Source organism: Carassius auratus, chromosome 27, assembly GCF_003368295.1.
Source record: "Carassius auratus strain Wakin chromosome 27, ASM336829v1, whole genome shotgun sequence".
Classification (NCBI taxonomy): domain Eukaryota; kingdom Metazoa; phylum Chordata; class Actinopteri; order Cypriniformes; family Cyprinidae; genus Carassius; species Carassius auratus.
Window position 1 is genome coordinate 7,206,704 of NC_039269.1, and position 15,841 is coordinate 7,222,544.

Here is a 15,841-nt window from a genome sequence, read left to right on the forward strand (position 1 = left end):
ATTATGGCTGTCAGGATGTCTGGGATTGTATAGGAAATGAAGCATAACATTTAAATAAATTATGGCTGCCTCCCTATTTGCATACTTCCACTGTGCACTTAACATCAAGTTAACTGATCACATTATTTTATTTATTATATTTAACATTATTTTGTACACGAACCATAGTTGGACAGCCACTGTAACACCTTAACTTATGAGTTTATTTTTATTTAGACAAAATTATTATTATTTTTTTTTATATAAGCCTTATTTTATTTTTATTTTTATTTTTATTTATTTTTATTTTTTATTTTATTTTTTACTTGATATGCTCTACATTTGTCATGTAATCATCATAGAAAACCGTTAAAATACTTTTTAATAAATCCAAATTATTTATTATATATTATTATATTATTAATATTTTTTTGTTGTTCTATTTTATTTTCAACCATAATACAGAGAATAATTATAAGAACATAAGGCTAAGAACATGCATGTGTCATTTATATTATGTAGTTATAGTCAGCACATTATCTTAGAATTATTAATTACATTTAAATACAGTTCTATTTTTTTTTTTGCTCTACATTTATCATGTAATTATGCTATGAAATCATTTTTAAGTACCAGTAAATGAACCGTGTAAATTTTTACTGTTAAAATACTTTTTTCTCTGCTAGTTTAATAATGCACCACAACATATTATTATGTTTTTACATTTTGGCTGTCCCAAATAAATAGTATTAGTGCTCCACCATCAACATGGGTTCTGTTTGACCCAGACCTGCAGTTTTCCTTCACTAAACATTATTTCTAATGCACCTCCCATCCAAAAATAGCAAAGAGCTGTGTGCTTTGTTACTTATAATAAGCACAACGTCTCAGCTTTCAAAATGTTTACATTTTATTACAAAATTCAATCAATAAATGCCATTTTGGCACACATTTTACAGCGATGTGACAGATCTCTGTTGCACGGCACACGAGACTCTTCCACTTTAATACAAGTTACACTGCAAAATAAACATGAATGAACATTAGAAGGTATGTTGACAAATAAATTACATTTAACTGAAATGTATCACATCTCAAGCAATGTTTCTATATATATATATATATATATATATATATATATATATATATATATATATATATATATATATATATATATATGTGTGTGTAAAACTAATTAATTAAATATATATGTTTGAATAAATCGATTATGATGACCGGTTTTTATTTGAGTGCGATTATTATCTTAAAATAAATATAATTTAATAAAATAGCTTTGTTGTAAATTTTAACCTGAAGTATTATGTACAAAATGAGAGGGCTCCATATAGTTAACGAGGTGAGATTTATTTTTCTTAAGAAAACTAAACTATAGGTATCGTATCGGCAGATATCGTTCTAAATTATCGGTTATCGGTATTGGCTGAGAGGTTTATTACTGGCGCATCCCTAGTTTTGATGGATCATTTAAACAAACGTCGGTTAAACGTTACTCTCATGTTAATGTTATTTCCTTCTCTCAGGTCGTACCTGGACATGCTGAAGGTGATCATGTTTAGCTACCTGTTCTGGTTCGTCCTGACCATCATCTTCATCACGGGCACGACTCGGATCAGCGTCTTCTGCATGGGTTACCTGGTGGCGTGTTTTTACTTCCTGCTCTTTGGTGGCGATCTCTTGCTCAAGCCAATCAAGAAGATCCTCCGTTACTGGGATTTCCTCATAGCTTACAATGTCTTCGTCATCACAATGAAGAACGTGTTTGCTGTGAGTGTCTTAAAGCAAAAAAAAAAAAAAAATCCCTTAAAGAAATGCATTTACGCTTTTCAGCCAATTTGGCCAAAATCAGATATAAAAAAAGAACATCTCAACGTATTTTATAGATGTTTTATTAATTTATAATTTGAATATTAATTTAATATATATTATAATTTATAATTAATGTATTTTATTATTAAAGTACAGTACACTTTTTTATTTTACAGTATATATTCTGCATTTAATGTTTCATTACCATGAAGGTTTAATAGTTATAAAAGTTTTGTATCACAAGAAGTGTTGCATGCATTAGGAATTGTATTTTTTTTTTTTTTCACAGATTTTGGCGTGTGGTTATATCAAGCATTTGGTGAAGAATAGCTGCTGGTTGGTTCAGCTGCTCAGTCTTGCCTGCACCATAAAAGAATACAAAGCTCTTGAAGGTAAAGAAAGGTGGCTTTTGGCCAAGATTCTGGTTTCTAATCTATGTTTTATTTTAGCCAATATTTGTGTGCACAGTATATTCTTATGCTTGTTTGCTTTACAACATGCATCTTTAACGTATAACCTTCTCGTTGAGAAGCAACATTGCATTATTCAGTTCTCCATGTGTCTTCAGGCGTGTCTTTAGATGGATGTGAGGTGCCGAGGGACGAGGCCGGGATTATTTGGGACAGTATCTGCTTTACGTTCCTCCTGCTGCAGAGACGTGTCTTCATGAGCTACTACTTCCTGCATGTGGTCGCAGACATCCGCGCCGGACAGATTCTCGCATCTCGGTATTTACATACATGTTTACACACAAGTGTGTTAGATTTGATTCAAATGTACGATTTTGTTTGAGGGATCGTTTTATATTTGTACAGTAAGTGTAAACATCAGTACAGTTTAGTTAAGTATCATCCGTCTGTCTGTCAGAGGAGCAGAGCTGTTTCAGGCCAGCATTGTGAAGGTCGTGAGAGCTCGTCTGGAGGAGGAGAAGAGATCCATGGAGCAACTGAAGAGACAGTGAGAAACATCCTTTCATATGTGTTTTACTTCATGAGTTGCATGTAATAGTCCATAGTAGAGCATAGTAGAGTGACCCAAGTCATCATTTCTAATTGAAAACCACCACTCGAGCAACCTTAGCTCATGTTATGAAGTTATATAAAAGCTTAGCTTTTCACCAGCCTGCCTGATATTTTATAGTTTATTTTAAATTGCATTAACATTTCATAATATTGCTGTGTTTTTACTGGATTTAAATGAAGCCTTGGTGAGTAGAAGAGAGTTTTACATTAAAAAAAAAAACGACTTTTTGTCCTATTTTGAATATTACTACAGTGCACATGGTATTAGAGTTTGTTATTATTATTAAATGTGCTGTGAAGGATTTCTCTCATTACTCTGAATGCATTCATTTAGGATGGATCGTATTAAGACGCGGCAGCAAAAGTTCAAGAGAGGAAAGGAGAAGATGCTCAGCATGGCTCAGGTGTCTGGAGACGAGCAGAAACTCGTCCAACCTGACGACAACGAAGACGATGACGATGGTAAAGATATAGATCACGACAGTAAATTAAAATAGCGTGCTTTCATAGAAGCATCACCAACAGAACGGTAAAATTCAAGTTTAGCACTCTCATATAAGCTTTGTGTATGTATTTAGCTGCCAGCAGGAAAAGGTTTCATTTCCAATTTCGCCAGTGTCACTTCTGACATGCTTTCATTAACGTTCTAACGTTTCATTTGCAGAGAAAAAGAAAAACAAGGTGCAAAAAAAGCAGTGGTGGAGGCCTTGGGTTGACCATGCGTCCAGTAGGTTCCTCATACCTTCCTCTGATCTCACTGATCCTTGTGTCCTTGACCAGAAGTCAGAGGATTCCCATACTGCACCTGTGCTCCGTCAGACCTCCGAGACGACAAACACACCCTCCAGACCTTAGACTTTTCTACATCTATTTAAGGCCGTCTGCCTTATGATTGTACATGCAGTGTTAACAACCAGTGGTAGATGCTTTAAAGCAGGCATTTCATCAGGAACCACATTTTCCTTGATCTTTTGAAGTGTAGAACTAAAAGTATTCCATCACTTACAGATGTAAAAAATGACATCGATTTGGTGCCTTAAATAGATCTATACAGCAGCCGAAAAGGCTGAATGTCTGGATGGTTCTGGTTTGTTGTCATGTGATCGTATGAGCAGGTGAACGGAGCCGTACAGTAGAGAATCACTCTGCTTTATTAAAATACACTAGACACTCTGTTGTGGAAAAGAGAGAGATTTCACTTATGACCATATAATAATGAAGCAGCTTGAGCTGGTATTACCTTGGTATTATGAGAATATTTCATCCATAAATGAAAATGTTTTGAAATGTTTCAGGGAGTTATTTAGTAGAATGTTCATGGCGCTCTTTTTTTTTTTTTGTGCAATGAAAGTCCATGTTTTTTCTATATTTAATTTATATTCTACACTTTACATTTATTCATTTAGCAGACGATTTTTTCCAAAGCGACTTACAAATGAGGACAGTGGAAGCAATCAAAAACAACAAAAAGAGCAATGATATGTAAGTGCTATAACAAGTCTCAGTTAGGTTAACACAGCACACGTAGCATGGGATATATATTATTTTAAATAATATAATAAATAAATAGAAAGATATAGAAAAAATAAAGAATACACACACACACACACACACACACACACATATATATATATATATATATATATATATATATATAAAAATACATTTTCCATTTAATTAATATTTTTGTTCATAAAGATGCTTCAAATCGATCAAACTGTAAAGTGTGACTGTAAAGACATTTATTATGTTACAAAAGATTTCTATTTTAAATAAATGCCATTCTTTTGAATTTTCTATTTATAAAAAAAAAAAAAAAAAAAATATCCTGGAAAAAAACTGATCGATTTCCACAAAAATGTGAAGCATAAATTACATTTTAAAATATATTTAAAAAAAGAGCCAGCACTTCTTGTGGTTTCCAAATAGTCTTTTGATCGACAATAGGTTTATTAAATGGTCATTTTTGGGTGAAATAACTTTATAAACCAGACATTTATGGTCCCTCTCTTTATCTCCTCTTCAACAAAGAAAGTGCTCAACAGAAAAACCATCAAAAAGCAAAAGAAATACCCTCAAGCTCATTGTGTTGGTGTGATATGAGTGAGATGGTATTTACTTTGTCGTCTTTGATGAGCTGATCTCTGCTATCAGCGTGAGCACGTGAGATGTGATTTAACCGTAAACCTTCTTTAAACATCAAGGCTTGTTTTATATAGTGATTAGATTACAGACTATTAAGGAAAAGCTGTCATATACAAACATACTGTGGTGGTACCATGGTACAGCGATGGTATCATACGATTGAATATGATTGCCATATTCATATACTATGGTATTTACATGAATGGCGAAGAATACCATAGTATTAATATCAGAATCCTGTCCGGAAATCCATGGTATTACTGTGGTACCATGACTGAAAACCATGATATCACCATTGTAGTTTTCTTTTTAAAGAGAGACACTAATCACTGTAGAAAATGTGGTCTTTTTTAGAGATTTTCAGGGTTTTGTTAATCTGAGGCTCTTAAATAAAGTGTTGAAATGTTTTCCCAGCATCCTCCCCTGTCCTCCCCATCCATTGTGGCTCTTCTGTTCAAGGACACAAGGCAGTTTCCTTATTCCAAATCCTGTTTTGCCATGCGACTGTGAAACTGCAGAAACAGAGGTGTTTCTGTGGTGTGAGATGACTGACTAGCCCAATTTGTTGATTTCTTTGATTGATAATATGCTAAGTAGTATAACAAATATAAAACATACTCTACATTTTATAAAAAGCCTATAATGGGATGTGCACGAATCTTCAATGGTCTAAGGTTTTTATTGTTTTTTTGTGGTACTGCTTTACAAATGTTAATGACTCATGCTAATCTGTCATGCCTTTAAAACAAAGTTTGACTATGGTTTTCAGATTTAGAGATTCAGGTAAGTTCAGTCAAGAGATTCATTAGTATTGTCTGTTATGACATATACGGCTGTACAAAACTTCATTATTTAAATTGATTTGATTATTTGAAAGTCAATAACAAACTTTTTTCAATGTTGTATGAATTCTCAGAAACATGTTATTCTCCTCTTTGCAAGTTTTATACAATTGTTTTTGCTCATCCATTCCTCTCTCAGTGGTGAGAAGTGGTGATTATTACCTGTTTGAAACTGACAGCGAAGAGGAAGAGGAAGAGGAGGAGAAAAAAGAAGAAGAACTGCCCAAGAGATCAGCCTTCCTGGTGAGTGAACCGCTGCTGGTCTGCAGAAGAAAACTGATTGAACTTCTCTGGAGTCCAGCTTACAGTTATTCTACTCGGTTCACATATGTGTTTTATGTTTTGTATCATTTTTGATCCATCAGACTTTTATATCTCATTTAGTGTGAGATAGACATAATTTGGAGAAAAAAACTAAATAGGTTGTTTGGTGCAGCTGCTGATACTTATTTGAACACAATTCTGATAGCTCATAATGTAAATCAGTGAAATCTTTCTTACAGTATAGCAGATACTTATACTATGAATGTGTGTGTGTGTGCATCTATATAGATAGATGGTTGATAGATAGATAGATGGATGGATGGAAAGATGGATGATTGAGAGATATATAGATGGATGGATGGATGGATGGATGGATGGATGGTTGATTGAGAGATAGATGGATGTTGGATGGATGGGTGAGTGAGAGATAGATGGATGGATGGGTGATTGAGAGATAGATGGATGGATGGGTGATTGAGAGATAGATGGATGGATGTGTGATTGAGAGATAGATGGATGGATGGATGGGTGATTGAGAGATGGATGGATGGGTGATTGAGAGATAAATGGATGGATGGGTGATTGAGAGATAGATGGATGGATGGATGGGTGATTGAGAGATAGATGGATGGATGGATGGATGGGTGATTGAGAGATAGGTGGATGGATGGATGGGTGATTGAGAGATAGATGGATGGATGGGTGATTGAGAGATAGATGGATGGATGGATGGGTGATTGAGAGATAGATGGATGGATGGATGGATGGGTGATTGAGAGATAGATGGATGGGTGGGTGATTGAGAGATAGATGGATGGATGGATGGATATATGAATGATTGAGAGATAGATGGATGGATGGATGGGTGACTGAGAGATGGATGGATGGATGGATTGGATGGGTGATTGAGAGATAGATGGATGATGGATGGATGGGTGAGTGAGAGATAGATGGATGGATGGATGATTGAGAGATAGATGGATGGATGGGTGATTGAGAGATAGATGGATGGAGGTATTGGTGATTGAGAGATAATTGGATGGATGGATGGATGGATGGATGGGTGATTGAGAGATAGATGGATGGATGGGTGATTGAGAGATAGATGGATGGATGGGTGATTGAGATATAGATGTATGGATGGATGGATGGATGGATGGGTGATTGAGAGATAGATGGATGGATGGGTGATTGAGAGATAGCTGGATGGATGGGTGATTGAGAGATAGATGGATGGATGGGTGATTGAGAGATAGATGGATGGATGGATGGGTGATTGAGAGATAGATGGATGGATGGATGGATGGGTGATTGAGAGATAGATGGATGGGTGGGTGATTGAGAGATAGATGGATGGATGGATGGATATATGAATGATTGAGAGATAGATGGATGGATGGGTGATTGAGAGATAGCTGGTTGGATGAATGGATGGATGGATGGATGGGTAATTGAGAGATAGATGGATGGATGGGTGATTGAGAGATAGATGGATGGATGGATGTGTGATTGAGAGATAGATGGATGGATGGATGGGTGATTGAGAGATAGATGGATGGATGGGTGATTGAGAGATAGATGGATGGATGGATCGGTGATTGAGAGATAGTTGGATGGATGAATGGATGGATGAGTGATTGAGAGATAGCTGGATTGTTTGAGAAATGAACAAATAAACATTCCTCAAAAGCACCAATGGTTTTTCCAGAGTGTCTGTTGCGGAGGCTTTATTCATCTGTTTAGTGACACTCTTGTGATTTATTGATCATGTGTTGTGTTGTATAGTGCTGTAACTGTTTGAAGGGCTTCAGGACACTGATGCTGTGACTTTCTCCTGGTTTTCTCCTCTTAGCGAGCGATCAGAAAGTTTGCTTCGGCCCTCGTGGCTTTACCAAGATCTATCATTAAACTGCCCAAAACTGTTCTTCAGTATTTAATCAGGGCGGCCAAGGTACCACCGCGGGGAACGTGTCATCTGGGTTTCCATCCCTGTGTTTGCTGATGGTGTTTTATTGTTAAGATTTCCATTCCGTGTTGTTCCAGTTATATTTGTAAAAAAAAAAAAAAATGAAATGAAATTTTGAAATATAACTCCTTTGAGGATGCATGGAATGGAAATGATTTTAGGCTGTTGTTCATTGTTTAATGTGGTGTTTTTGGGAAGGTACTTTTATTTATTTATTATTTCTGTTCGTTTACTTTAAAGTTTTTATTTGCAACTAAATGATGTGATTTGCTCCACTGCATTTCAGAAATGACCACAAAAAACATCTAACCATTTTACACCAAGCGTTCACGAGCCATTCAGATATGAGTGAAGCAAAAAACATTTACTGTCTATGAATTTTCCATTTTCTTGTGTAACCTGGATCCAAACAACTTGTTTAATCCAATGAATGAATAAAAACATGTCAGTACACATGTACAATACAAGTCAAAAATTCTAATGGATTTCAAAGATTTGAATGGAAAAGAGTTGTTTGTATTCATTGTTGGTATTCTGTGGTGGATGTGCTTGTTTATCCAGTGTCAGATTCAGACTTTTCAGTGATTTAATTACAAATGCATGGTCTAAATGGTTCATTTAATATATGTATGTCATGGACAAATTTAATCATGAGTTAAATTTCATCTGGCTTCCTTAATTGGCTGAACATGTGACGTGCATGTGTTGACGTCCTTGTGCAACACTATATAAACATAGCATTGATAGATTAATTCATATTGATGTTCTGTAGTTTGTGTATCACACCTGGATCGCTGACTCTAAAGCAGCCCTGAAAGAAAGAGGCAAAGGGAGACGTCATTTCTGGAAGCGATACGGCCGCAGACGTAGAAAAGACAAGAAAGACGGTACGGCAATTGTAAACGTTGTAAAAAAAAATCTAAATTCTGAATTTATCTGACATTTTTCTCAAAAATGTGTTCATATTTCTCAATCTTGAGTTTATATCTCATACATTTGATTTCTTTAGAATTTGTCAGAAGTAAATTCTGAATTATAAGAAGTTGTAATTAAATTTTTTCATGGTGGAAACAAAATAGTCGGAATTGTGAGATGTAAGCTTGGAATTGCATGGAATTCTCATAATTATGAGTTAGTTTGTAATTCTGACATTTTTCCCTTTAAAAAAATTTTTTCACAAAAAGGGACAGTTTACATTAATTAACATTCATGAATGTAAATGTACCCAAATTAGCCCGAAGGCTAGTTTACATTAGTCTCTTTGCCAGATGTTATCACGAGAAACAAAGAGAGAATGTGAGATATAAACTCAGAATTGTGAGATAAAAAGTCGCAATAGCTACATAGAAATAGACTTTAACTGAAAAGTTGTGGCCATAGTTATAAATAGTTATCTCATTGATAATCAACTTTCTGTGTGTAGGTCATGTGGCGATAGAGATCGGTGAAGAAGATCGTCAGAGTTCAGAGGAAGACAAAACGGACGGACCAGGTGTGTTCATAAAGCGCATTCATTTCCTGTATATATAAACTACAGACAAACCAAACTAACCTTTCCTCCACTTCCTGTAGACAACATCATCAAGAGGGTCTTCAACATCATCAAGTTCACCTGGGTGCTGTTTCTGACCACCGTTGAGAGCATCACCAAGTGGCTGAACTCCGTCTGCAGAGAATACATCGATATCTCCACCGTTCTGCGCATCGAGCGCTGCATGCTGACCAGAGAAGTCAAGAAGGTTCTGCTTATAATATATAGACATTTATTTTAAAATCTGATGATGACAAATGATTGCAAAAAAAAAATACAAAATCTGAAGTTCAACTTTTAAAGGGTTACTCCACCCCAAAATGAAAATGTTGTCATTAATCACTTATCCCCATGTCGTTCCAAACCCCATTAAAGCTCTGTTCATCTTCGGACCACAATTTAAGATATTTTGGATGAAAACCTGGAGGCTTGAGACTGTCCCATAGACTGCCAAGTGAATAACAGTGTCTAGAAAAGGTATGAAAAGCCGTCGTCAGAATACTCCATCTACCATCAAAAGTGCAATCTGGGTTATATGAAGTGACAGGGAACACTTTTTGTAAGCGAAGAAAATAAAAATAACAACTTTATTCAATAATTCCTTTCCCAACGGTCTCCTCTGTGTCTCTCTATATCACTGTGTGCTGTGTGCATAGACAGTAAAAGAAATGGACACAGCGACCCCATTGGAACTCAATTGAGACAAGTGAAGCCCATTTTTAGTGTTTTTTAGCACTTCCGTTTCTGACGCGCAGACTCAAACGAAGCTTGACGACGTCAGCAACCTGTCTGACAGATGTAAATCTTCTAAGTGGCTGTGCGTGCAAACTGCCATCGTTAATCTTGCAGAGACGGCGAGCTTGAGCGGGGAGTTCTTTGGCGTGAGTGAGCAGGAGTAAGTAATCTGATTAATTATTTTGTATATTATTTTAAAATGTAACGCCAGTACGCCATATTAAGTTAATTGCTTGCGAGCTCCTCCTGTCTGTACGGTAATGCGACAGAGAGCCGAGTGGTTATGACGCAATCGTTAGCCTATTTTTTACAAAAACTGTTTATACAGGGCCATAATGTAACATAGAAGGTAATGGAGCCCTTTATACATTGTCATGTATCTTTAGAAATAAATAATGGACAAACGGAGTCTTTAAACGCCTCAGATGTAAAGTTATTCGCTGTCAAAGTGACGCCAAAATGAATGGGAGTCAATGGGAATGCTAACGCAAGTGAAGTTCTGCTAAAAGATGGCAGCCCCCACCCGACTTCAACTTCCGGTCGAGTTCCTTGCCCCCTGGCTGTGTGTTCTCCGCGGCACAAGGATGCACTGCTTCTACATGTATTTAACTTTGATTTGAAATAAAACAGCGCATCCTAGTGGTGCGGAGGACACAGAAGAGCATACGCTGCACCGTGATATGCATTTTGTTTTCTTCACTTACAAAAAGTGTTCCCGTCACCTCATATAACCCAGATTGCACGTCTGATGGCAGATGGAGTATTCTGACGATGGCTTTTCATACCTTTTCTGGACTTTGACACTGTTATTTATTGGGCAGCCTATGGGACAGCCTCCCGATTTTCATCCAAATTATCTTAAATTGTTTTCCGAAGACGAACAGAGATTTTACGGGTTTGGAACGACATGGGGGTAAGTGATTAATGACACAATTTTAGGGTGGAGTATCCCTTTAAGTTCAATAATATGTGTAATTAAAAAAAATATATCTTTTTGGAATTTTGAAATCTATGACTATAGTCTAAGAATTAAATGAATCAGTTTAGCTGATGTTGATCTAGAACTGATCCACTGTATCGTTTGTCCTGCAGGGAAACGTGCCGTCCCGCGAGAGCATCCATGTGTACTACAAGAAGCAGATGAAACTGAACGGATCTCGTGAATCTGGACTGGACCGGATCAGTGAGGAGGACTCCTGCTCGAACAGAGCGCGCCGCAGACGAGTCGATCACAGTCTGGATTCCTTCGCTTCCAGAGACAGCATGTCCAGGTCTTCAGCTTTGACTTGTATCATTAACAGATTGAATCTTACTAAAAAAGTATCAAGAAATTATGTTTCTACATTTCAAAAGAATCAAAACACAATTATTAGAATTTCTGCATTGACATCATTTTCATTCAATTATATTTAAAGGTTTTTTTTAATCTCAGTAGCAACATTTGAGAATCAGGAGACTTGGCAACCTCATTTCATTTCAGATTTTGTCTTGTTGTCATTTTCATTGCATTATATTTCTGCTCATGTCATCTGTCCATCCATCAGCGCATACACCGAAGCCACCATGCTGTTGTCCTGTCAGTCCACTCTGGATGACTTAGACGACATGCCTCAGAATATTCCCAAAACCAGCGAACGCGCTCGTCCCAAACTACGCAAAATGTATGGTCTGGACATGTCCAACTCCTCTGCGGACAGTGGAAGCAGCGTCATGTCCAGGTGCAGGACTCTTCATCATCACATCTTCATCACATTCATCCTCACCCTCCACACTCCCATCAGCCTATGGTTTTTTTTCTTCTTTGTTTTGATTTCAGCATTACATTAAAAAATAAATAAATAAATAAATGAAAACAGGTTTACCATCATGAGTGAACAACCGAAGAGAAAATGCTAAATGACTAAAAGATAGATAAATATTAAAAATGTATTTTATTTATTTTTAAAAAATCTATTTTTTCTTCTATATTCATTTTGTATTAGTTAGAACAATAACAATAGCTTTACTATTATCATTATTATGTTTTTATTAATAATTGTAAAAACAATAGTTGAATTATTATTATTCAGTTAATAATTAATATCATTAGGAATCATGAATCATGACATTATTTTAATATATCATAATAATTATAATATTTTGTATTAGAAAAATTATTAAATATGTTATTAAAATTAATCCAATTTAATATTGATATTATTAATATCATTATTAATATTGTAAATACCATCTAGTGGAAAGAAAACATTTAACATAACATTTACTAATAGTAATAACAATATCAACAACAGCCATAATAATAATAATAATAATGTTAATATTCATATAAAATACGACATTGTGTTATAAAATATATATAATGCATATGTTTTTATTATTGTAGCATAACAACAATTATTGGTTCTACGTAATGAACATTTATGATGCATCAAATATCAATCAGTTTCTAGAAATTATGGATGATATTTCAGTAGTAAATATAATTATTTTTTATTTTTGTATAGAGTAATGCAGTATTGGAGGCAGCTGTGTTATTCAAAGCCAATATTCAATATCAAAATATCTTAAGATGTGTTGTAGTGTTCACAGATGATAAGTTTACAGTGATTGTTTTGAGCTCATCAGCTGTTGGTGTTGTTTTTTTTTGTGGTTTCGCTTCTAGTGAAGCTACTCAGTGCATCACACTGTTCTCTCGGCAAGGAACCAACGACACTATAGACGAGGTCGAGGACGAGAAAGAACAGGTGCAGGTGAAAGAGGACGAAACCGCTGAGACTGTTGAGGACAAACCTGAGAGAGCAGATCACGAGGAACTGAAAGAGGAAGAAGTGAAACAGGAAGCAGCCAATGAGCTGGAAGAGGAAGAGACACAGGAAGTGACAGGTGAGCTGCCAGAAGAAGAGAAGCAGGAAGAGACAGATGAGCCAGAAGAGGAAGTGACACAAGAAGGGACAGACGAGCCAGCAGAAGAAGAGCAGGAAGCGACAGATGAGCCGGCAGAGGACGCTACAGGAGATGTGGAAGAGGAAATCCAATGGGATTTAGTGGATCCAGAGGAAGCAGTTGAAGATGATCAGGTTCCTCAGCTGGATTGTGAGGAGCATCGAGAGGAAGAGCAGTACATTACTGAAGATGAGGACGGTGAACAGCCGATCCGACAGGACGAGGGCGAATCATCAGGACTGGAGAACGTGGTCAGCGGACAGCTTTTCACCCCGGACACAGACGCCCCCAACACCTCGGACGCTGACGTGCCGCCCAGCTACAGCAAAGCCGTGAGCTTCGACCGTCTGTCTGTGAGCTCGGACGAAAGTGACAGTGACAAACGGCTGATGCTGATGACGCCTGACAGCAGATCCGATCTGGACGACCCTCTGCTGCCCTCCATGACCACCGATCTGACCGCCAGCGAACTGCTGCTCAACAAGTGAGTTCTGTCACGTAGAGCTCGTCTACATTACAGCTTCTTCAGAGGGCTCTGTGGTGTCCCAGTAATCACACATCTAACTGCAAACCAGTGTTATTGCACTATCATTGATATACAGTAGTAGGTTTTATTAATATTTTGAATTAGCTTTTATATATATATATATATATATATATACATATATTTACAGTAATTTATTAGTTTTAGTGTAATATTTCTAAATAGTTAAATAGATAATAATTATTTGCATTTGTCACATCAATTCATTTTTGTTTTAGAATTTTTTTTACAGTAAATATTTTTTTTTATCTCCGTAATTTATGAGCATTTGTCATTTTTAGTTTCTGTTTCCTAAAATATTTCTAAATGGTTTCTTTTTTATTTTTATTTAAATTTGAGTTTTATCTCAGTTACTAATTTAATGTGTTTTGACATTTTCATTGGTTTTGTTTGAAAATATTTCCAAATAGTTGCCATTTAGATATATGTATATTAGATTCATTTAGTGATTTTATGATGTGCTTTTGTTGTTTTTAGATTTTGTTTTTAATTATATATTAATTTTATTTAAGCTTTAGTTTTGGTTTTATCTCAGCAATTTTATGATGAGCATTTGTCATTTCTATTACTTTTCGTTTTAAAGATATTACAAAATAGCTGCCTTTTAATTTTAGTTAAGCTTTAGATTTAGTTTTCAGTTCGTAATTTTATAATGTGCTTTTGTCATTTTTAGGTAGCTTTTCATCTTAGTTCTAGCAACCATATTTTTATATATGCAATATTTTTCATTCAATATAATACTTGATGTATTTTAATGTATTTTATTCAGCAAATCTTTTTGAGTAATTTAAGTATCAGTTAAAGTTTTTATTAAAGGGGGGGTGAAATGCTGGTTTTCACTCAATATCCTTTTAATCTTGAGTACCTATAGAGTAGTACTGCATCCTTTATAACTTCAAAAAGTCTTTAGTTTTATTATATTCATAAGAGAAAGATAGTCTGTACCGATTTTTCCCGGAAAAACACGAGCGTCTGGAGGCGTGACGTGTGGGCGGAGCTAAAGAATCACGAGCGCCAGTAGGCTTTTGTGTTGAGAGCATGTGGAAGCTGAGGAAAAAAAACATCCAAAACAAACCATGGCTAACAGTCAGATTCAGCGTATATTTATGATCCAGAATCAGATCCAGAGGCTGAAATTTAACAAGAGCAGCATCAGCAACAACGTCTCTATGTGGTATGTATTGAAACTGTATATATTTGCTCAGCGGTTTTGGAAAATGACTAAGTTCCACTTTGTCGTCTTTTTTTTTTTTTTTTTTTTAGCTGTACATGTGGAAAGTGCAGTTTGATGACAACATCGCATGTTGTTTACTTGATGTGCTTACGCGCCGATAGCTAAGTTAACAACACAGAGATATTTGAAGCAGTTTTACTCAACGCATGTGGTTCCAGCAGAAGTGCCTCAGGACCCATATAAGGACATTCCGCTCCATCTAACGTCACACAGAGCCATACTCGAAAAAAACTTTCCGAAACTTGTGACAAACCGGAAGGAGTATTCTTGGAACAGAAATACTCCTTCAAACGTACAACTTAATTTTTGAAACTTTGTCCATGTTTAGCATGGGAAATTCAACTCTTTAACAGTGTAAAAAACTCAGTATGCATGAAATAGCATTTCACCCCCCCTTTAATAATAACAACATTGCTTATATTTAAATATCGCTGATGCTCTCATCACCAGCAGACCTGGAGCATGATAGAAGTGTGAATTGTAGGTAAGACATTTAATGTGCTCTGTTTTTGTGCTGTTCTCCAGAATGTTCTATGATGAGGAGCTGGAAAACTCTGAGCGTTTCTATAAATCGCAGCCGCTCGGGCTCCAGCTGTGTTATGCTCTCTATAACCTGCTGGTGGCGCACTCTGAGATGGTCTGTTTCCTGGTCATCATCCTCAACCACATGATCTCGGCTTCCATGGTGACACTGGTGCTCCCCATCCTCATCTTCCTGTGGGCGATGCTCTCTGTTCCTCGGCCCAGCAAGCGTTTCTGGATGACGGCCATCGTGTACACAGAGGTCAGAGTTTGTTTTCAGTCATTCT

The 15,841-nt window shown here is 36.2% G+C and overlaps 1 protein-coding gene across 8 annotated transcripts in view; it reads left to right on the plus strand.

Moving 5' to 3' along the window:
- Positions 1–15,841, plus strand: part of piezo2b (piezo-type mechanosensitive ion channel component 2b) — an 82,191-nt gene that overhangs the window by 51,346 nt on the left and 15,004 nt on the right. For 4 of the 8 annotated variants that reach the window (XM_026205528.1, XM_026205531.1, XM_026205530.1 and 1 more), the window contains 15 exons: positions 1,521–1,764; positions 2,096–2,198; positions 2,375–2,534; positions 2,674–2,763; positions 3,163–3,290; positions 3,493–3,555; positions 5,955–6,058; positions 7,932–8,030; positions 8,818–8,932; positions 9,469–9,537; positions 9,618–9,784; positions 11,404–11,582; positions 11,856–12,029; positions 12,974–13,738; positions 15,558–15,816. In XM_026205528.1, coding sequence (XP_026061313.1) covers positions 1,521–1,764; positions 2,096–2,198; positions 2,375–2,534; positions 2,674–2,763; positions 3,163–3,290; positions 3,493–3,555; positions 5,955–6,058; positions 7,932–8,030; positions 8,818–8,932; positions 9,469–9,537; positions 9,618–9,784; positions 11,404–11,582; positions 11,856–12,029; positions 12,974–13,738; positions 15,558–15,816 — 2,719 coding nt within the window. The remainder of the gene's footprint in view (positions 1–1,520; positions 1,765–2,095; positions 2,199–2,374; positions 2,535–2,673; positions 2,764–3,162; positions 3,291–3,492; positions 3,556–5,954; positions 6,059–7,931; positions 8,031–8,817; positions 8,933–9,468; positions 9,538–9,617; positions 9,785–11,403; positions 11,583–11,855; positions 12,030–12,973; positions 13,739–15,557; positions 15,817–15,841) is intronic. The other 4 variants (XM_026205535.1, XM_026205532.1, XM_026205534.1 and 1 more) reach the window with 3 other exon arrangements.